General features: G+C 58.0%; 1 protein-coding gene across 3 annotated transcripts in view; it reads left to right on the plus strand.

Moving 5' to 3' along the window:
• The window catches only part of GTF3C1 (general transcription factor IIIC subunit 1), a 68319-nt gene that overhangs the window by 33443 nt on the left and 14513 nt on the right, over positions 1-20363 (plus strand). For all 3 annotated transcript variants that reach the window (XM_004774007.3, XM_004774006.3, XM_004774009.3), the window contains 16 exons: positions 1313-1449; positions 2405-2558; positions 4719-4822; positions 5986-6167; positions 7613-7885; positions 8130-8275; positions 9148-9245; positions 9781-9877; positions 9988-10165; positions 12767-12908; positions 13277-13412; positions 13804-13885; positions 14028-14216; positions 16085-16242; positions 17849-17991; positions 19717-19798. In XM_004774007.3, coding sequence (XP_004774064.1) covers positions 1313-1449; positions 2405-2558; positions 4719-4822; positions 5986-6167; positions 7613-7885; positions 8130-8275; positions 9148-9245; positions 9781-9877; positions 9988-10165; positions 12767-12908; positions 13277-13412; positions 13804-13885; positions 14028-14216; positions 16085-16242; positions 17849-17991; positions 19717-19798 — 2301 coding nt within the window. The remainder of the gene's footprint in view (positions 1-1312; positions 1450-2404; positions 2559-4718; positions 4823-5985; positions 6168-7612; positions 7886-8129; positions 8276-9147; positions 9246-9780; positions 9878-9987; positions 10166-12766; positions 12909-13276; positions 13413-13803; positions 13886-14027; positions 14217-16084; positions 16243-17848; positions 17992-19716; positions 19799-20363) is intronic.

Here is a 20363-nt window from a genome sequence, read left to right on the forward strand (position 1 = left end):
GACACTCCGTGAGGTCGATGTTGGGTCTCGGCCAGGACGAGACCCGGGAGGCCCCTGGGGAGTGAGTGACTTGCCTGCTTGATGGATGCAAAGTAGGGACCAGAACCCACGTGTGTGCAGCTCCCCCCTTGCTTCTCCCTTGCTGGCGTGGAGGCCTGTGCTTTTGGCCCAAGCCTTACGGCAGAAGCAATGAAGCATGGGGTTGCAAAGGTTTTCTATGGATTTTTCCAGAAACTCGTAGGCCTTTCCTCATCTTTGGGTGGCATAACTTCTGAAGTCCCGGTTGGGACTGTGTTGCACTGAAAAAACCTGCCAGCAGGTGGATGCCAGCAGGTTCTGGAGGGTCTGCCTTGCTCCCCACTCCCCCACCCCCACCCCCACGGCACCTTCTGCTCAGGCTCACATGTCTCCAGTGCACGCACGCTTCCTCCAGGTCCTAGAATTCCCCCGCTTGCCACCTGGCTCAGCTCTTTCTCTGCCTCTTAGAAATCGGCTCCCTAAGTAACAGAGGAATGCTGTCCTCCGTTCTGTCGTGGGCCGAGAAGAGGGCGTGAAGGCCGTATCTGGAGGGCCGTGGGCCAAGCATGTCTTCACCTTGCTCTCCAGCCGCTGATCCCCCGCCCTGGCAGTGGCCGTGCTGCTCATGCGGTTCCCCTCCAGAATGTTTGCTTCGATGCGAGAGAGCACAGAGGTCTCTCTCCTGAGCCTCTTCTTGAATCTTGAACCCTTTTGAGCTGACCCCCCTTCGGGAAAGAACCGTGCCTCTCCTGAAGCACCCCGGCCCTCGGCAGGGAAGTGATCGGGGGCTGGCTCTTTTCATTCTCCGGAAAGTGCCGCTCTGAGTGAGGAGGGCGTCCTGCGCAGGGGCCCTGGGCCGCCATGGGGTGCTCATTTGTGCCAAGTGATGTGCAGGAAGTATGCTGGAGTCAGGATTTCCCCTCCCTTCCTGGGACACGCAGGGGCTTGAACAAATCTGCTCCAAGTGCACATGGAGCGAGTTCACGGAAACTCTTAGAAGGCCGGAGCCGGGAAGAGGACCGTGGGCATTTCAGCAGGAACGGGAAAGAGCGCTTCTCTGCTCCCCTTGTCTGTCCTTTGGCACACATCCTAACGTACGAGGGGCACCTGCATGAACCCAGCCCACCCCTGCTTCTGTCCGATATTCCCAGAGACACATGGTCCTCTTGACTTTTCCTTCCTGAAACGTGGGCGTAGAAACTGCCAAAAGAGGCAGAGCGCGCCCGCGGGGATGGCGTCTGGCCCCCGACCGCACCGAGCCCGTGTGTTCTCACTCTCTCGGTCCCTGTTCTAGGAGAGCGGCGGTTCCCAGAAGACGGGGAAGCATGGCCCGGGCCAAGACAAACCCCACGAAACTTACCGGCTGCTCAAACGCAGGAACCTGATCATAGAAGCGGTCACCAACCTGCGCTTAATCGAGAGCTTGTTCACGTAAGGGGCCGTCTGTCCGTCTGTCTGTGCTCACTGTGCATCTCAGGCCAGCTGGCTGTCACAAGTCACGGAAATGACCGAGCAGCTTCTGAGTCAGAAGATTTCCCTAGCTGCCCCATGTAGGAGGGAGGGCTTAGCACTTGTTCGGGTGATTCAGAAAGTGTAGACGCTGAGGAGCGTCGAGGCCCTAGACAGGGAGATTGAGGGAGCGAGAAGCGGAAGGTGGGGGAGGTGCCGGGCCCTTCTCTTTCCTTAGAGAAGAAACTTGGACAACCAGTAACGTCAGCTAACTAACTCTTCTTAGTTCTGCGTGGAATGTTTGGCTCAAATACGGTCGGATGTGAAAGCAGAAATAGAGATGTAGGTAGAGCATGTGTGTCTAGGCTGGCTCTGTGCGCGTAGGGCCCCGTGCCCCGTGGGGGGTCCTTCTAACCCACCATCACCACCGCTTCCCGGCCACCTCTGTCTTCTGAGGCACCAGCGTCAGAGCCGCTCAATTAGAAGGAGCCTTGCCCTTGGCCTGTGGGCCTCATCCTAATTCTCTGAGGCCTGGTCCCCACCTCTGTGCCAGGAGAGGTTCGGCTGGGCCTTCCTCACGTCCTGCTGGCCCTGCCCTTCAGTTATCCGTGACCTGGAAATGTTCCTGCAGCCCCTCCGTGAGATCTAGGGGGTGGCTGCACAAGGAGAGGAATCAGAAAGAGCTGCGGACCTGAGGGTCGACTGCAGGAGCCTGGTCTGGGAGTTAAGTGAGCATGGAGACAGGGTGAAGACAGATCTCCATCACGGCATTGAGGGTCCCCCCGCCCCCTCGAGTCATCCTCAGGAATCACGAGCTCCCATTAGTTCCCCCGGGGAAAGGCTCAGCACGGGAAGCTGCCGTGAGTGCCGGCTTCTCTTGAGCCGCCTCGGGATGAGATTGTTGGGAATACTAACCTCTTTTTGTGTGACACCCCAGGATCCAGAAAATGATCATGGATCAGGAGAAGCAAGAAGGCGTGTCCACCAAGTGCTGTAAGAAGTCCATCGTCCGCCTGGTGCGCAACCTGTCCGAGGAGGGCCTCCTGAGGCTGTACCGTACCACGGTCATCCAGGACGGCATCAAGAAGAAGGTGCAGGCTCCCCTGGCGCCCCCCATGCCGGCCTCCTGCTCTCGGAGGCTTCCTTGTCGGGCTTCTCTTGCCCTCGTCCGATTTCACTTGTTCCCTTGCTGCCAGTAACTCAGTCGCGCGTTGTGCCTCCTCATCTGGGGAGCAGGGGCCTTGCCGGCTTCCTGGGGAGGCTGGAAACGCAAAGGCAGGATAATGTGCTTGGACCTTGGGGCCGCATGTGTGCGCCCGAGAGCAGGGGTCCGGCGCCCAGGCCCACCCTGAGTGACACATCAGAGTCGGGCAGAGCCTGCTGGTGGAGACTCTAGCCGAGGAAGGTGTAGACTAGGGCACCAAGAATGATTTCCATGGAGATGTGAGGAGCTATCCCCCAAGGAAGTGCCGGCGGTCACTCAGGATGCCCTGAGCACCCGTGGATCTGTCTTGAGTTTATCCGTTTCTATGAAATTTAAAGTTGGGGGCCATTCCCTTAGCAACTGGAGCTCACAGCTCTGCATGTGTCTTAAGGCATAGAGTTTTCAGGGTCAGAGTAATTGGAGAGAGCCCCGCCGGGCCCAGAGACAGAGGGCCGGTGCTGCGGGGGCAGGCACTGGGAATTGCCTGACCCTTTTTTTGTGGCTGCGTCGTAAATCTCTTCCTTAAGAAAACTGTGCTTTGATGTGGCGTTTCCTTAATAAGCTGGCAAGGTCATTTCTGCTTTTTTACTTTATCTTATTTTTTGGTTTGAAGTGTGAGAAACAGAGCTGCGTGAGAAATGACTTACACCGTTTCTGCCCTTCTGGGTGGGCAGCTCTCACCCTTTTCCTGTCTGCTCTCTCAGTCCCCGTGACCTTGTCCTTCTCCTTCCCCTGCCCCCAACCCCTGGCGGCCTGTCCTCCCCTGGAGCAGGCGGTGGGGGGAGGGGGGGTCCTTGTGCTGAGCTCTCTCATTGAAGGGCAAAGCCCCCACCCCTCAGCTGCAGCCCCTCAGATTTCTGAGCAGTTACTTAGGAGGGGGTGGGTGGTCTTCTCAGGACGGTGATGAGGGCAAGAGAGTCTCCCCCAGTCCAGGAGTGGCCCGGGAATCTGCCATGTGTCCAGCTCCTGTCTGCCCTAGTGTCCAGCAGGTGGTGTGGAGGGAGAGGGTGGGCCAGAGTGCCAGGCGTAAGCACACAGATCCAAGACCTCAGACACAAGGGCACGTTGGTCTTCACTCCTGCGTCCTGCCCACTGGGCCGTCAGGGAGCGGGCCGGCCGCTGGGCCGTTGCCCGTGGGAAGTGGGAATGCATTGTGTTTGCTCAGTGCGTGTGAGCGTTCCGAGGTGTTACCCAACTGCATCTCACCAGAGCCTCGCAGAATCCCCACAAAGTTGGCAGGGCGCGGGTGAAGGGTCCCCCTTCTGGGGCTACTCCGCATTCCCTGCCATCCGCCGCGTCTCCCCTTGGGCCACGGTCCACATGAGGCCTGCTGGCCAGAGCCATCCATCTAGGAGACTTGACCTTGCTCTGTCCTGCCGGCAGCAGAGGTGGAAGAAAGGCCTGGCTCTCCGGGGGCTGTGGCCGGAACGCCTCCCATCTCTCACCCAGCCACCACCCTCGCACCCTCCTCATCTCCACCGAGCTCTTCCCTTTGTCACCCCAGATAACACGCGTGCAGTGGTCACCACCGGAACTGTTCAGCTTCAGCACCCTGGGAGAGGGAAGAGAACAAAAGAAGCTCTAAATCCTCTGCCAGTTGGTTTAGACGCGGGCCTGGCAGGAGTCCCACGATGGCACTCTCAGCGAGGGGGGGATTAATGAAAGCTGCTTACCTTTTCCAGATGGAAGCTCTCGGGACTCGCGGGCGGCTCTGGGAAATTCTCAGATAGCTGCACTGGGGTAGCAGGAGCGGGCCACCAGGTAGCGGCAGAGGCCAGGGGTCGGGACAGCCCAGCGGGGGGACTGCCAGGCGGCCGGCTCTCTTTCCAGGGCAGACATTCCTCCTGAGCCGAGCAGCATGTCTCTGGTAGCGGAGCTCGAGGAATTTTGATGCCAGAAATCATAATGGCCTTTCATTTTGGTCCCAGACATCTCCTGGAAATGCTAACGAGAACAGGTGGCACCCACCGAGAAGCGAGGTGCAGAGTTAGGGCTCCCTCAGCATTTCGCCTGCCCTTCTGGGACACTCTGACCTCTCACTCCGCAGGTGGATCTGGTCGTGCACCCGTCCATGGACCAGAATGACCCGCTGGTGAGAAGTGCCATCGAGCAGGTCCGTTTCCGGATCTCCAATTCCAGCACAGCAAACAGGCAAGTGGCGGCCCCCCAAAGAAATCGACGGGCAAGCTGTCTGGTCTTTGTGTCCCTGCCCATAGCACTTTTGCCCTTTATACTCAGGCAAGACCAGTGTATTCATGGGTTTAGGAGTAATTTCTGGATTTTTTTTTTTTTTTTAAGATTTTATTTGAGAGAGAAAGAGCACAAGCTTGATAAGCAGAGGAGTAGGGGAGAGGGAGAAGCAGACTCCCCATTGAGCAGGGAGCTGTAGCAAGGCTCGATCCCCAGACTCCGGGACCCCCAGACCTAAGCCAAAGGCAGACGTTTAACTGACTGAGCCACTCAGGTGCCCCCAATTTCTGGATTTTTAAGGGGAAGAAAAAGTGGCCTAACGTTCTTCATTCCACTCTGCCTAATGGTGTTGACAGAGCACTCTGACTCACGGGCCCTGTGAAGTAGGAAGCTCACTCGGTCTCCTGGTGGCTCACAGTGAGCTTACTTGCCTTTCTGAGGCCTTCTCTAATTTTGTTCATAAACTGTCTCACGGACTGAGAAAGCTCAGGGCCGGAAGAAAATTCTTAGCTGAGCTTAAGCTGGACGTGGCCGATGGGCAGGCACAGGGTTCCATGGGGATCGCAGACCTTGGCTTATGTACTTGAAACTGGGTTGCTGATGGATTTTGCATCAATTCCTGATCTCTAGCACTTCTTCTTTTTTTTTTTTTTTAAATGTATTTTTTAAAAACATGCAAGCAGGGGTGAGGGGGCAGAGGGAGAAGGAGAATCTGTCAGGCTGCCTGCTGCACAGAGCCTGACACGGGGCTCGATCTCACCACCCTTCGATCATGACCTGAGCCAGTCACGAGTCGGATGCTTTGAGGACGGAGCTGCGCCCAGGCGCCCCAGGTCTCTGGCATTTCTGAAAGTGTCCGAGGACCCAGCACATTGACTACCTTTCTTTCAAGGTAGCAGCTGGCCAGTAGGTGGGGTGCCCTCGGCAGGTCCCCACAGCCCGTCACTCCCGAATGTCCAGTGACCCGACACACTTTTTTCATTCACGTCATCTGCTTGCCTTCGACAGGCAGCGGAGGTGGAAACTCCAGGGTCCGGTGGCTGCGTCCAATTGCCGAGGGCGGACCATGTCCGCCTCCCCAGTCCTCCTCCCGGCATGCTGTTGACCTTGTATTTGAACCGCAGGGTGAAGGTGCCCCAGCCGCCAGCACCTCAAGAAGTTGAAGAGGAAAGTCAAGGAACAGAGGGTCCAAGCGGATCAGGAGACTCTCAGCCGAATGCTTCCTCTAAACCAGAAAGCGGACGGGTGAAGAGAACCGATGAGAAGATGGGCATCACCCAGCTCAAAAATTACAGCCCTGTTATAGGTAAACTAGCGGCTCCCCGTGGGCGTCTGGCACCGCGCCCTGGGTGTCTGCACGGCGACGTTTGAGTCCCTTGCCGTGCCACGTTCTGGTATGGGGCTGTGGTTGGAAGAAGCAGGTCTCAATCGCTAGCTGGGTCATGGAGGTGCTGGCACCATGGCTGCCGCTGGCCTCAGTTTCTCCATCTGCACAGTGGGCATGCTTCTTGCCCTGCATACTTCACAGGGCTGTCAGGAGGCTTGGGTGAAACTGTGCCAGGTCGTACCTAACATGAGGAGTTAGTCATAAAGGTGAGTTCGTTCTGCTCAGTGTCCGTGGGCTGGAATGTTCACTAAGCTACGGAAAATTGGTTTCTCCTGACCTCATACCCCTCCTAGTAGTTACGGTCATTGAGGACTTTGAACATCCGTATGATTTTCCCAGAGTCTGTTCTCTGACAAGGCTGCCTCCTCCCTGGGCCCCCACCAGGCCGCCCAACGTGAACATGCGTGGGGCAAGTGCCGAAGGCCCGGGCAGGGGCGGGGGGCGCTTTGCAGCTTCACACCTCTCCTGGCCATAAACATGCACATTGGCAGAGGAGAACAGAGGTGACTCAGCAGGGCATAGACTATGTCCTGGTTGGGGGCACATGGCCCCGGAGACCTGCAGTCCGAGGCAGAAGAGGCCATCTGTGACCTCCCTCTCTGCTCATCCTGTCCTAGCAGTGAAGCCTGCCTTCTGTCTTCTGGGCTTAGGCCCTGAGAGGCTGTCCCGGGCAGGAGCAGGTGCGGCCGACCAGTGCCCGCACTTGCGCAGACAGGAAACGGTGTACGTGTCCCTCCAGCGGACCTGGCGGTGGAGGAGGGCCTCCTGGCCACCCGTCCTCTCCCCCTGCTCCTGTGGCTCCTGCCCCCTCACCTGGCTTCTCTCCCCGGGAAAAGCTGGGCAAGACTTCATTTGTGTCAACAAACAGGATGCTTTCAAAGAACCTCGAAATGGGGGTATCTTACACAGCCCCATCAAGCCGGGCAGGTGCCGTGTGTGGAGGTTCGGCAGGCCCTCTCCAGCTCACTGCAGCTCACCTGCTGCGCCCTCCTCCGCCCTTCCTGCACGCATCACTGCGGCCTCCTGGCCCTCTGTCGAACGTGCCGGGCACATGCGTGTCTCCAGCGCCTGTGCTTGTCCCCGGGAGGGCACATCCCCAGGTAGCTGCGTGCCTTCGTCCTGCCCCCTTGAGGACCTTGCCTGTCCTCTAGGTGAGATTACGGCCCCCTCCCCCTTCCTCACTTTCTTTTCTGATACGTGATTCTAAGTATCTGGTTATCTGTGCCCTTTGCCCTGGAAAGTAAGTTGGGTGAGAGTAAGGATGTGTGCGATCTCCTGGCACGTGGGGCGTGGCGGCCCTCGGTGGTTCTGGAGCGCACCGGTGGGCGTTCTCAAGCATTGCCCCGCCCGCTGTCTCGCCTCAGTTCCAGGACTCGGCCGCTCTCTAGGATTTCTGCCCAAAATGCCTCGCCTGCGGGCAATACACGTGTTTCTGTGGTACTTAATCTACGGGCATCCCACCAGCCGCCTGGGGGACAAGCCGGGCCTCGGCAGTACGAGGAGAAGACAGGACCCAGGCAGGGTGGGAGTCCCGCCCTCCTCCAGAAGTAACCTGGGGGCCTCCTCTGATGCCCCGCCCAAGGACCGGCAAGATGGAACCATCCTGGAGACCGAAGTGGAGCCCCCCACGGAGAAAGGTGAGGTGCTCCCAAGGAGTCCTAGAGCCGCCTCCTCCTGAGCATCTGAACCGGCTGAATCCCCACGGTGCCCTGATCAAAAGAAAGTCATAATCTAGACCTCCTCAACCCGGGGGCCTCCGGCCTGACAAGAAGGGTTTTACCCAAGTTTGTGATGAGAGGGAGTCAGGACCTGCTGGGACGATGTCATGCCCCCGCCATGAGTGGGACCTTTCCTGTGGCGCTGACCCCGATTCTCTCCTAGTGTATGTGGACGAAGCCTCGTGGAGACGCTATGTCCCTCCCATCCCAGTCCACAAGGACTTCGGCTTCGGCTGGGCCCTCGTCAGTGACATTCTTCTCTGCCTGCCTCTCTCCATCTTTGTTCAGATTGTGCAAGTCAGTTACAAGGTACTGATGGCTCCTGGGGCTGTTGCGGGCGCTAGTCCCCGAGCTGTAGGCCAGAAACCCTGTGTTCACCCAGTCAAGGGAAAATGCTTCGAGACTTGCAAGTCTCTGGATGCAAGGATGGAGGGTGGGAGGAAAAGATGGGACAGACGGATGGACGGATGGATGGACGGACGGACGGATGGATGGACGGACGGATGGATGGTTGGATGGTTGGACGGATGGATGGTCGGACGGATGGATGGATGGACGGACGGACAGATGGACGGACGGACGGGTGGACGGATAGATGGATGATGGATGGACGGACGGACGGATGGATGGATGGACGGACGGACGGATGGATGAATGGATGGGCGGACGGATGGATGGATGGATGGATGGACGGACAGACGGATGGATGGATGGTTGGATGGTTGGACGGATGGATGGACGGATGGGTGCGTCGAAGGAAGGAAGGGAGCATAGGTGATGGAGAGAGATGGTAGAAAGAATGGATGGACAGACGGGCAGATCGGATGTGTGGATGGGCGGGTGCATAGCAGGAAGGACGGGTAGCTGGATGGATGGGGAGTGAGGATATATGGGATGCTTGGGTAGAGAGAGAGAGGATTGGACAGGCATAGGGTTGCCTGGTAGGTCAAGGGAAATACTTTAAAGACATGTTCTTAGAGTTAGTGCAGTCAGACAGATTGAAAGACTGGCAAGTAATTATGTTGTCACCATAAAGTACATTTTAGAAATTCGGTAAAGACAGCAAAAGGAGAAAAATGGGTACAGAGAGACCACTGCCCAGTAAGTGGTGCATGTATTGAATGATTCTCGTCATTGACCCTGGCCTTGAGGGTGAGCTGATCCTGAATATGACCTCTTAGGTAGACGACCTTGAGGAGTTTCTGAACGACCCTCTGAAAAAGCACACACTGATCCGCTTTCTGCCCAGGCCCGTCCGACAGCAGCTCCTGTACAAGAGGTGAGGCTCTCGGGATAGAGGCGGACTGGCCGAGGGTCCGGCAGCCCGCCTGAAGCGAGGGCTCTGAGTGATCATTCACCAGGAAGTGGGAACGGTTCTGCCTGCCAGGTCATAAAGACACGAGGCTCTCCTTCATTCAGCGGGCCTAGGAGCCTTGTGGATAAAGCACAGGGGCACAGGAGGTGCAGGCTGGTGAATTTTATTTCTGCATTTCAAGGTTAAAAGAACCTAAAGTCTGCCGATAGAGACTGCAAGTGTTGGGGAGGGATTTCCCTTTTGCCTCCTGCATTTGAGAATCAGTTCCCATGTAGGATCGACGCTCCACTGCCTTGGCTGGGTGTTGAGAAGGGGCAGAATCGGGCTTTCCTCGCCGGGCTGGCCTGAGGCCAGTCCTCCAGTGCCCACGAGCTGGAAGGGGGTGGCCACGAGCGAGTGGCATCCGTCAGCCGAGTGTGCGACCCTCTGACCGTCAAGTGTACAACCCTCTGACCCCCGCTGAGCTCGCAGCGATTGGAACCCCCTCCCCTTTTCCCAGACGTTACATCTTCTCTGTGGTGGAGAACCTTCAGCGGCTGTGCCACATGGGGCTGCTGCAGTTCGGCCCCACGGAAAAGTTTCAGGATAAAGACCAGGTAACGTCTCTCACGCCTGAGTGAATGGCGCTCCTGATGGCAGAGGTTTCCGGGCGGCTGACCTGCGGCGGTTCTGAGGTTCTTTCTTCGTCCTGTCCACGTGTCTCTAGGTCTTCATTTTCTTGAAGAAGAACGCAGTCATCGTTGACACCACCATCTGTGACCCGCATTACAACCTGGCCCACAGCAGCCGGCCCTTCGAAAGGCGTCTGTACGTCCTGAACTCCATGCAGGACGTGGAGAACTACTGGTTTGATCTGCAGTGTGTCTGTCTCAACACCCCATTAGGTACTGTGGCTCTGGGTGGGACCCTGCTTCTCCCCCCTGCTTCCCGGGTCATCACCGGGGTTCCTGGCGAGAGGATCCTAGAAGCGGCTGCTGCTTTTCATACCGCTCCCCAGACACCTAGGGTATCCTTGGGGCTGCCTTAGAAAAGAGAGCGGTGGGCTCTGAATGGGGGGCTCCCAGACCCCCACACACGTTTCATCCAGATCACTCTGCTTGGTCCTTATTCACTCGTGCATTCAGTAGGAATTTGTGGAGCACCTTGTGTCTGGCATCTCCGGGGCTGCCCCATCACAGCCGTCCCCGCCCCAGCCAGCCGAGCCCAGAGCTGGGGACCAGCCCCTCAGGCACGGGCACAGCAAGTGTCTTGTGGGAGAGGCAGGAGAGGCTGGCGTGGCTGCGGGAAGAGCTGCGTCTGCAGTTGGAGGAGCAGTGGGGGCGAGTCAGACGCTGGGGGCTTTGCAGGACTTGGCGCAGGCTTTGTCCTAAGAGCAGGGAGAAGTCCGCCCTACCTGCTGGGTGGGGAGCGGACTGAGGGCCCGAGAGCAGAAGCCGAGCCATGACTCTGCTCTAAGAGAGCCGTCCGCTGGTGACCCTGAAGGAGGGGGCACTTGGGAGGTATTTTGTAGGGTGTTTTGGGTTTTGTTTGTTCGGGGTTTTTTGTTTTTTATTTTGTTGTGGGTTTTTTTGGTTTATTTGGCGAGGGAGATATTTTGGAGTTGAAGAAATGAGCAGATCAGGTGGTCGGTTGAGTTGGGTTTGGGGATAAGGCCTTAGCTTGCGTCGTCTTCTGTCCTTGGAATATCCCCTGACCTGTGTCCACCTGGCAGCGGCCACGCCTACATCGAGCATCGACTCTTTGAGAAAGCCTTTCCAGCACCTTATCCTGTCTTCTAATACCCGTCTCGGGATTCCTTGGGCCCAGGAAATTGGACTTCCTTCCCCTGGTGTCCCAAAGTGCCTGGTACACCGTCGACGTCCCATAAATGTTATTGACTAGATAGAGGGCGTGTGATCTTCGCTCTGCCCTCTGAGCCAGAGTCCATCTGGTCTCTTCTTCCCCCTTCTGCGAGGAGGAGGAATGGCCCATCCAGTCTGCCCCTGGGAGAGAGCTTCTTCCCTTCCTCCTGTCAGTGCCAAAAGATCAGTCCTGAACGTCGCTTTTTGCAAAGCAGGAGCCCACATTTATTTGGTAGAATTACTTAGTGCTGGCAGGGTAATGAGCCCCTGTACTTAGAAGCTTTAATGTGATGGGTCTGGACAGATTTTTGGACCTCTGTGTTTCATAGAAGCCTCTGGCATTCAGTGAGCTAGGCTTTTACCATTTCAGATTTTTAGAGTGCCCTAATTCTCCTGCATTTTATACCCAGATAAAAATTTGTGGACCAGTATGTTATTTGCACCAGTTGTTGAGGCTAGACAATTGGTGAATTTCCATCCCTTTTAGCGTTCATGAGCAGGAATGGGGGAGGCTGAGACTGTTCATCAGGCATCCATTGTCCCTTTATTCAACAAACACTCGAGGAGGTTCAGCCCCGAGGACGGAGGGAAAAGCACCGTCTAACAGGCCGTGAGCATCCTTTCAGGCAGGGGGCTTGCTGAGCATGGGCGCGTGCCAGAAGCACCCGGGGAGCCCGTTGAAGTGAGGGTTCCTGGCCCTGTCCAGTGTGGGGATGACCTCCGTCTGCATTTCGAACACAAGAGCTAGGTGACACCCAGGAGAAGCATGGCCTCAGGTCCTCCCAGGCTCAACTGGCCATTCAAATGCATGACCTTGGGCCCCCTTGGAAGCCCTCTCTGAGCTCTGCCTCTCTCCATTTCTAAGCTGGGAACAGCAGCCCCACCGCCTTATGGGCTGAAGCCCAGCTGGAACATAGGGTCTTAAGTAGACACCGGCTGAGAGCTGTGGGGCAAGGGCTCTGCCCCTTCGCCCCCAGCCAGTCCCCACCCAGGTCTGCCGTCAATGGTGTTAGAAGACGGTCGCTAGTACCCTGTGGATCACCGTAGCCTGCCTTTGCCTGACTCCAGCAGCAGTCGAATGTAGTTTAGAAATTCTTGCAAGAAAGGCAGTGTTCTTTATTGTGGATGAACAGCATGTGATTTCTCAGCTATGTTAATGCTCCTCTTGGATGTGCAGGAAACATCTGGCTGCCCCCCGGTCCCCCACTGGGCCCAGGGAAACTGACCCCCCACACTGAGCTCTTGGTCCCGCTCCCTGCTGATCCTGACCCCGCAGCCACTGCTACGTGCGTCAGTGTTCCTTCCTGCTCCCTCTGTGCGGGTGCCTGGGAGCTCCACAGGCTTCCCCCGAGGAAGGAAGCCTTGGGGCTCCTCTGCTCCTGATTCCCCACCCCTGCTAGGTTCTTCTGTTGCTGGCTTACCTTCCCTGCTTAGTGGAGGTCAGCCAGAGTACAGCTCCTTCCCTCGGGGTCACCCTCTGACATCAATGAGAACGCGTTCCTACGAAGAGGATGTTCTGCCAGTTTTAGAGCCCGTCCTCTGGTCGGGGAGCAGGATCTCTCTCTCAGCCGCAGCCACGCGCCATGGCCGTGCAGAGCCGCCACCTCACGGCAGCGTCAGGGATGCCTGTGTCTTGTTTCCCAGGTGTGGTGCGCTACCCGCGCATCAGGAAAAACAGCGCGCAGGACCAGGGCCTTGACGAGGAGGGCAGTCTGCAGAAGGAGCAGGAGAGCGCCATTGACAAGCACAACCTGGAGCGCAAATGCGCCATGATGGAGTACACCACGTGCGTCCCCGCCCCGCACACGCCGTCCCCAAGTGTGTCCGCACACCGCCCCCAAGTGCGGGGCCACGGCGCCTCGCGCCCCACGGGCTCCAGCCCCTCCGAGTCTGGCTCCACATGGCAGCTCGGGACTGTCCCAGGCTCTGGGATTGCGGGGCAGATTGGTGGCCATGGGCCATATTGTTCCAAAAAATCAGTTACCAAAATGTGAAAATTGGGAATTTTACCTATCTGGTGGATTGACAAGTGCTTTGCTTCTCTTAGATATTACTGGGAAAGGTAAAAGTTAGAAAAAAATACACTTACCCGTGTCTGGGGTTCCCTTTTCGGTTCCCAAGAGGGGCTCTTTCTGCTGCTTTTCCGGCCCCTAGGGGAAGCCGTGAAGTCGTGGATGAAGGCTTGATCCCCGGGGACGGGCTGGGAGCCGCCGGGCTCGATTCCAGTTTCTATGGGCACCTAAAGCGCAACTGGATCTGGACCAGCTACATCATCAGCAAGGCCAGGAAGGTGGGTCCCGGCGGGGGCGGGCACCCCTCCCCGCACCAGGAGCCGCCAGAGCTACCCATCACTCTCGATCTCACCCGACTTGGCTCACTGCTTCTGAACTGGTAGAACAGCAGTTGACCAGAGGCCCAAATATTTATTTCCTCATGTACGGTAGGTGTATCGATCTGGCCCGGCCTCTGTCTTTTCAGTGCATTGTAACCGATTCTATGACATGAGACAGAGGTCAGACGTGAGGGAGGGCCCAGAAGCAGCCCAGCCCCTCGAGCAGCCTGTCCCCCAACCCCCAGCCCGGCCTTTGCAGAAACCTGAACAGCTCTGAGCATCTGATGCTCTGGACCCCTGGGGATTCGCGGAAGCCCTACTTCATTCCAGGGCTGCACTTGCCTTTTAGGAGAACACTGCTTCTGAAAATGGGCTCATGGTGAGGCTGCAGACGTTTCTGTCCAAGCGCCCGTTGCCACTCAGTGCCGGAGGTATGTGTGCGGGGCGCTCACCGCAGAAACAGATGCGGGGCCAGCCCGGGACCACGTGACTGCAGACCATGGCAGCTTCTGCTGGGTCTCTGGCCCCAGCGGGGCTCATCCTTAGACACCCACCTCTCGTGCTTGTTTGTAGGCACCGGCAGGTTGAACATCTGGGGGGAAGCCAGAGTGGGAGCCGGGCTCTGCGCTGACCGGGAAGAGCAGTTCGAGATGGACCGAGAGCCCACGCTGGACAGGAACCGGAGAGTGAGGGGCGGACGGAGTCAGAAGCGCAAGCGGCTGAAGAAGGACCCTGGAAAGAAGATCAAGAGAAAGAGAAAAGGTTTCGTGATACTCGTTTGCGTCTGCTGGGCCTTGTCTTTGTACCCCCGGCCCGGAGACAGGCAGTCGTGGCTCTGCGGCCATTGTGACCTCTGCCCTCAGACTCAGAGTTCTGTTTTTCCCGCCATCTGGGGGGCTCGTGCTGCGTGGTTGCCGATCTGTCCCCCGCGTCGAGCTGGCAGACAGATCCGCAAGCTCCTCGTGTGCTTTCTCTGTCTGTCTGCTCCCTTGGAAACCCCTCTCACTCCAGTGTTCTAACCCCATCTCACCTGAGGAAACTGGGAAGTCTGTGGCAGAAATGCTCATCCCAGCCCAATCCTGTCATTCCCCGTGTTTGGTTTTTAATGTCTGCATGACGTTAATCAGGCCAAAGTCATGTTGTGTTTGCAAATTAAAGGAAAGGCGGGAGTCGGTCAGGCCTGCAGAATCTCTTCGAATCTCAGGAAGCCCTGAGGCGTGTCTGACGGCACCATTTTGGACTCTTCCCCTGGGCCAGTCTCTGTAGCAAGGATGGCAGGACAGTGAGGAGACCGGCGTGTTCCTTCGACCATCTTTCCGCCCTCGAGTGCTCTGTGTGTCATACCTACGATCTCCTAGCTGTGTCGCTTTCAGACGAGAGCAGGGTGTTTAAATGGGAACCTGGCTTTGGTGGTTTCTTTGGCTGGTGTTTGTACCAAGTAGCCTTGTGTCCGTTGGAAAGGCCCCCTCAGCGCAGCCTGTCCAGATAGCGAGAGATCAGTTTGGCTCACAGAGACCTGAATTCATCACAAGGCAAAATACGGTGGTGGTGTCCCTTGGAATCCCAAATGTTCACGCCCTACTTTTCTTTTGCCTTAATTTGGAAAAACTTCCAAAGCAAATAGTCTCTTGGAATGGGCAGTGGCATATGGTGTTTACCTTGCGAAACTGCCTTCAGTATCTCCCCAAGGGGAGGAGATGTTGAAAAAGCCTAGTGGCCAGGCTACGAGCTCATGGTTCAGATCCCGTGTCTGCTACTGACTGGGCTGTGTGACTTCGGGCAGATCACTGTATCTCACTGTGTTTCAGATTCCTGAGCTACAAAATGGGGAGGACACCTGCTCCTTTAGGGCTGGTGCAAAGTAGTATCTTTTTTTAAAGATTCTATTACTCATTGCAGAGAGAGAGAGAGCGCGAGAGAGTGCGTTCGAGGGCAGCGGGGGGAGGAGCAGAAGGAGAGGAAAGGGAGAGAATCCCAAGCAGAGTCCACGCCAAACACAGAGTCCGATGAGGGGCTTGATCCCACAACCCCGAGATCCTGACTTGAGCCCAGACCAAGAGTCAGACGCTCAACCGACTGCGCCACGCAGGCGCTCTGCAAAGTAGTATTTTTAATTATGAGTTGTCGTATGTAAAAAGCTCAAAGTGGTGCTTGGCACACAGTAAATATTCCAAATATTCCAAAATGTCGGCACCTGGCACCGCCCTGGTGTTTTATACCCAGTCTGGTTCAGGCCTCTGTGGGCTGTGCCTTGTTGCCACGGTGCCCCAGGGCTCGTGCAACAACACGGGAGGATGCTGGGGGCCCGGAGAGAGCCCCGGAGGCCTTCAGAGCGCCTAGCCCCACAGTGGGAAGAGTTGGAGATTGGCAGGCTGCATTCAGGCCTCCCGCCTGTCCCCATGAAACTTGACCAAAGGGGTAAAAAGAAAAAAATTTAAAAGATAAAAATAAAAGTTCGTATGTATCTATCTGTCTGTATCTCCAGGCCCGAGTCTTGTGCGGTTAGTTTATCTGGCTCCCGACACCCTTGATCAGATCTCCCCAGCCGAGTAGGGGCCCTTCCCCTCCCCAGGGGGCAGCTCCAGACCGGTTGTTAGAGGCTCTCTCTCTTCTCCCCCTGGTACTCTCAGAAGAGTCCCCCCAGGAGAAAAGCCGCAGCCTGCGGTACCACGACGAAGCCGACCAGAGCGCGCTGCAGAGGATGACCCGGCTGCGGGTCACCTGGTCCATGCAGGAAGACGGGCTGCTCGTGCTCTGCCGCATCGCCAGCAACATCCTCAACACCAAGGTACTCAGCCCCCCGGGGCCCCGCGCCTTCCTGGCCTGTACCCGCTGCGTGGTGTTCCCCGCCGTGGGGAGCCCCCCTCCCCCTGTGGCCCGCAGGGCGCTCCTCTCTGCTGTTAGGCCTGGCCGCCGGGAAGAACAGCGCCCAGAACCCTACAAACGAATACTCCCGTTGGCGCACATTGCTTTCCAGCCTCGGGCTAGCACACGCAGATCAGGCTACCCCAGCCCCGAGTGGGTCTCTCTGTCCGTACCGAGAGTCTGGCCCTCCCGTGTCTCTTCTCCCACTCTCCTCTGCCTGGAAAACTCCCCTCTTTGTCTCTCCGAACTGCTTATCTCTGGAAAGGCTTCGGTGGTCCTGCCAGTTGGAAGGAATTACCACATCTCGCCGTGCCCCATGGAAATGGACTTTTCCGGCTGCTTCTGGCCCTTCTTGGCCCATGGGCGCGGCTGCTTCTCACAAGGCTGAGAGGCTTGTCATGTGTTTTTGTGGCTGCAGTCCCTGCATGCTGCCAACGGCATGGGGACTGCTCAGTCACCGGGTACTGAATCAGTGTGGAGTGGTGATGGCCTCGGCCTGGCTGCCACCATCCCCCCCCCACCCCCACACACGCGGGTCCTCCCGGCCCGTGGCCCTGAGCCCCGGCAGCTGGGGAGAAACTCGCGTCCCCGCTACCGTGCTCCCTCTCTCCTGCGATGTCACTGCCTCCAGGAAGGCCTGGAGCCCGAGCTCGCATCACATTCTCCCCCTGCTCCCCAGAGCGGCCTCACTGCCCTGGGCTGTCGGTTCCTGCCACTTGGCGCCGTTGGGATCTTCTGAGATTGCAGCAAGGCCTAGGGAGCATCGAGATAGCAAATGTCCGATCGCGCTGGTTCGCCGAAGCCACTGGAGACCAAGTTCTGCCACCGCCTAGTACCGGGCCCCTTCTAGGTCCTAATGCCGCCGGGTGGCCTGGGTAGGGCGGCTCCCTCTGAGCCCAGCGTGTGCACCCTGTCCTCAAGCACGCCGGCCGAGGGGAGCGGCCGAGGGGAGCAGCCCCGGGTGCCCTCTGCCTGCAGGCTCACTGGGTCCCTTTTCTTGACCACTTTTCCCAGATGCTGTCCCGCCCCATTCCTTCCTAAGTTCCAGCCCAATCCCTTCTCCCGGGAACAAGCTAGAGATGTGTCGCTGTCCCTAATACCTGTTCCTTCCCTCTGCAATGGCTTTTCATCACAACACTGAGGGGTCGGAGGGGCCCCCCTCCGTGCAGCTGGAGGGGCCAGCGGAGCCCGCACGGCTCAGCATCGGCAGACTCTGCTCTCTCCTGCGTACATTGAGAGCAGGTTCTTGGGCCGCCTCCTGCCTTCAGCGAGCCCCCTTCCCTGCCCGGGCTCTGCAGCCGGCGCCCTCTGAGCACCTGCTACTTCCCAGAAGACATCCTCTCCCCCTGGGCATGGCGGGTTTGGCTTACTCTTGGCTAGCAGCTCACTGGCGCGGGGCCCGGAGGCGGCGGTCTGAGGATGCGAGAGTCTGGAAGGAGAAGCCACAGAACGGCCCCTGCCCCCTCCTTTCCGTTGAGGCCGCGGGCGCGGAGAGTCTGACTCTCCGGCCCGGCTTGTGTTTGCTGCAGGTGAAGGGCCCGTTCGTCCCCTGGCAGGTTGTGCGGGACGTCCTGCACGCCACCTTCGAAGAGTCTCTGGATAAAACCTCCCACTCGGTCGGACGGAGGGCTCGCTACATAGTCAAGAACCCACAGGCCTACCTGAACTATAAGTAAGCCTCGTTCGGACTTTGGGAACTTCGGGCCAAGGTTCCTCCCGTGCTTCTAGTTCTTTTTAGTCCTCTCTCCTCGCTTTTGCTTAAGAGTCCGCTCTGAAATCCAGAGCGCGGCGACCTGTCCGCCTGCTCAGCCGTAGCCTGTCCCAGGGCTCGGGTCTGTGATATTTTCAAGGGCTGAGCCTGCTTCCGGCCCTTCCGCGTATCCAGTGCCATGTGGACTTGGGGCCGGCCTTGGGAAGTCGGTGCCGTTCTCCTCTGCTCCCTGGGAAGAAATGGGCCATCCCAGCTAGGCGGCTTACTGACTGACCATCCCCGCAGCAGCGGGCGGCGAGGGCAGAGGCCTCTGTGCCCACCTCGTTCTCACCCCGCCAGGGCCCAGCGCCATTGCCCGCCCTGTCAGACTCCTGACAGCCCCTCCGCAGGCACGGGCCTGAGTGCGGAAGGCCAGAGACCATCATGCAGAGGGGACACGGGGCAGGGTTAGGAAGGACCGCTTGCACCAACTGGCTGCTCTGCCCTGAGCTCTGGCTCTCGGCTCTGTCTCTGGCTGCGGGCAGTCAGCAGAGTAGCAGAGAGGAACAGCCCAGCCCCGGATTGTGGAGAAAACTGCCCCTGGCGGGCTTTCTCAGCCTCAACAGTGTTGACCTTTGATAGCTTCGGATCAGAGCTGTTCTATGCACCGTAGGCTGTTTAGTGGCGTTTCTGGCCTCTGCTGGCTACACGCTGCTAGTGCCCAACGCCCAGCCGTGGCAGCCAGACGTGTCTCCAGGGGGCTGCAGAGGCCAGTGGGTGAGACAGCGGGGGCCTTCCGGTGGGGAGCCGCTGGCCCCCGTGTCTAGAGTCGTAGACTCTTCTATCTAAAAGGGCTCTGGTCACCTGCTCCAAGCGCCTCTCCTCTCAGAGTGGAAACAGACCCAGAGAGAGGATCCAGGGTGACAGGGCCTTGGCAGTGCCGTGAGCTCTGGAACTTGGGCTTCCTGGCCTCCTTCCTTGTGTCCAGCAGCAGCCGGGGGATGGGAGCACGAGGGGCTGGGGCCTGGCGCGGGGCGCGTGTCCGCTTGCAGGTGGCTCCCTCACCTGGGAGGAGGCTGGTACTACCAGTCAGGGCCACCCTGGCCCACTTGGCCCAGCCCTCAGCGGGTGTGTGACCTTAGGGGATGCTAGGCCTCCCCAGGCTCTAGAATGAGATGATGGGCTCTTGTCTCGCAAGCTCTTTGTGAAGTGAAAGTCTTCGGCTCCTGGGAACCCTGCCAACACCTGCTGCCTTTCCCTGCATTTGTTTTTGGGCAAGTCAGGCTCTCTCGTCACAGAGCGATGAAGATGTCTGTGGACATTGAGGGCTTTGACGAATAGTGAACACCGGGGCCGGGATGGTCGTTAAAACTCACAGTAACACTGTCACATAGGGCATCTCGTTTGGTCCTGGCTGGAGGCCTGTGAGGGCAGGCGGCAAGAGTCGCTGTTCTCAGTTCGCGTGTGGCGGGCGGAAGCTCAGAGAAGGCAGAGGGGTGAGCGTGAGCAGCAGCAGGCCGGACCTGAGTCAGAGCGGGCGACCCCAGATCCTTCCTTGTTAAGAGTGTGATCGGCCAGCAGGTGTATAAGGAAGTCATGCCTTGTGGTCAGCCGAAGCCAGAGGTGTTAGAACAGGAGTCTTCCCCGTGGTTCTAAAGACCGGCTCCTTCCAACACCAGACCTCACGTTCGTCCGCTCCTCCTGCAGGGTTTGCCTCGCTGAGGTGTACCAGGATAAGGCACTTGTGGGAGATTTCATGAATCGGAAAGGTGACTATGAAGACCCAAAGGTAGGCCTTGTGTGGTCACTGGGCTCGTCCCACCGTGAAGGCAGGGGGTGTAGGTTCTTGTCTGGTCATCCGGGTCCCACAGCCCCGCTGCCGGCCGTGCAGGTACGGACACTGTCCGTGCGCGTCTGCGAAATCAGCTCCGTTCCTGGGCTTTGGCCCTCATCTGGTGGGGCTGTAGCATCTGTTCTTAGAAACCGTTAGAATTTGACATACCGCTTTGCAATTCTGTGGAGCCTTGGGCCTATTTCGTTAAGAGAATAAGGCAGCTCTTCAGAGATTCCAAACGGCTGGATGCCCCAGAAAGCTGGCAAATAGGATAGGACGTGAGTGTTTCTGAGTCCTCTGGGTGGACACGTGCAGGGCCAGAAGCCTGAAGGACAGGGGGGACCCACATGGGTCTTCCCGTCTGGGGCTTGCGCAGGAGTGAGGGCCAGCAGCGTGCTCCTCGCCCCACATCCCTGGGCAGAGGGGTGTCGGTCACCTTCCCAGGTAGGCGCTCTAGGCTGGGGAGGCAGGAGGCCGAGGAGGCCACGCTCCTCAGTCCATGTTTCCGGGAGGTTGCTGC

Source organism: Mustela putorius, unplaced genomic scaffold, assembly GCF_011764305.1.
Source record: "Mustela putorius furo isolate JIRA1106 unplaced genomic scaffold, ASM1176430v1.1 tig00004039_pilon_pilon_pilon, whole genome shotgun sequence".
In the NCBI taxonomy this organism is placed as follows: Eukaryota; Metazoa; Chordata; class Mammalia; order Carnivora; family Mustelidae; genus Mustela; species Mustela putorius.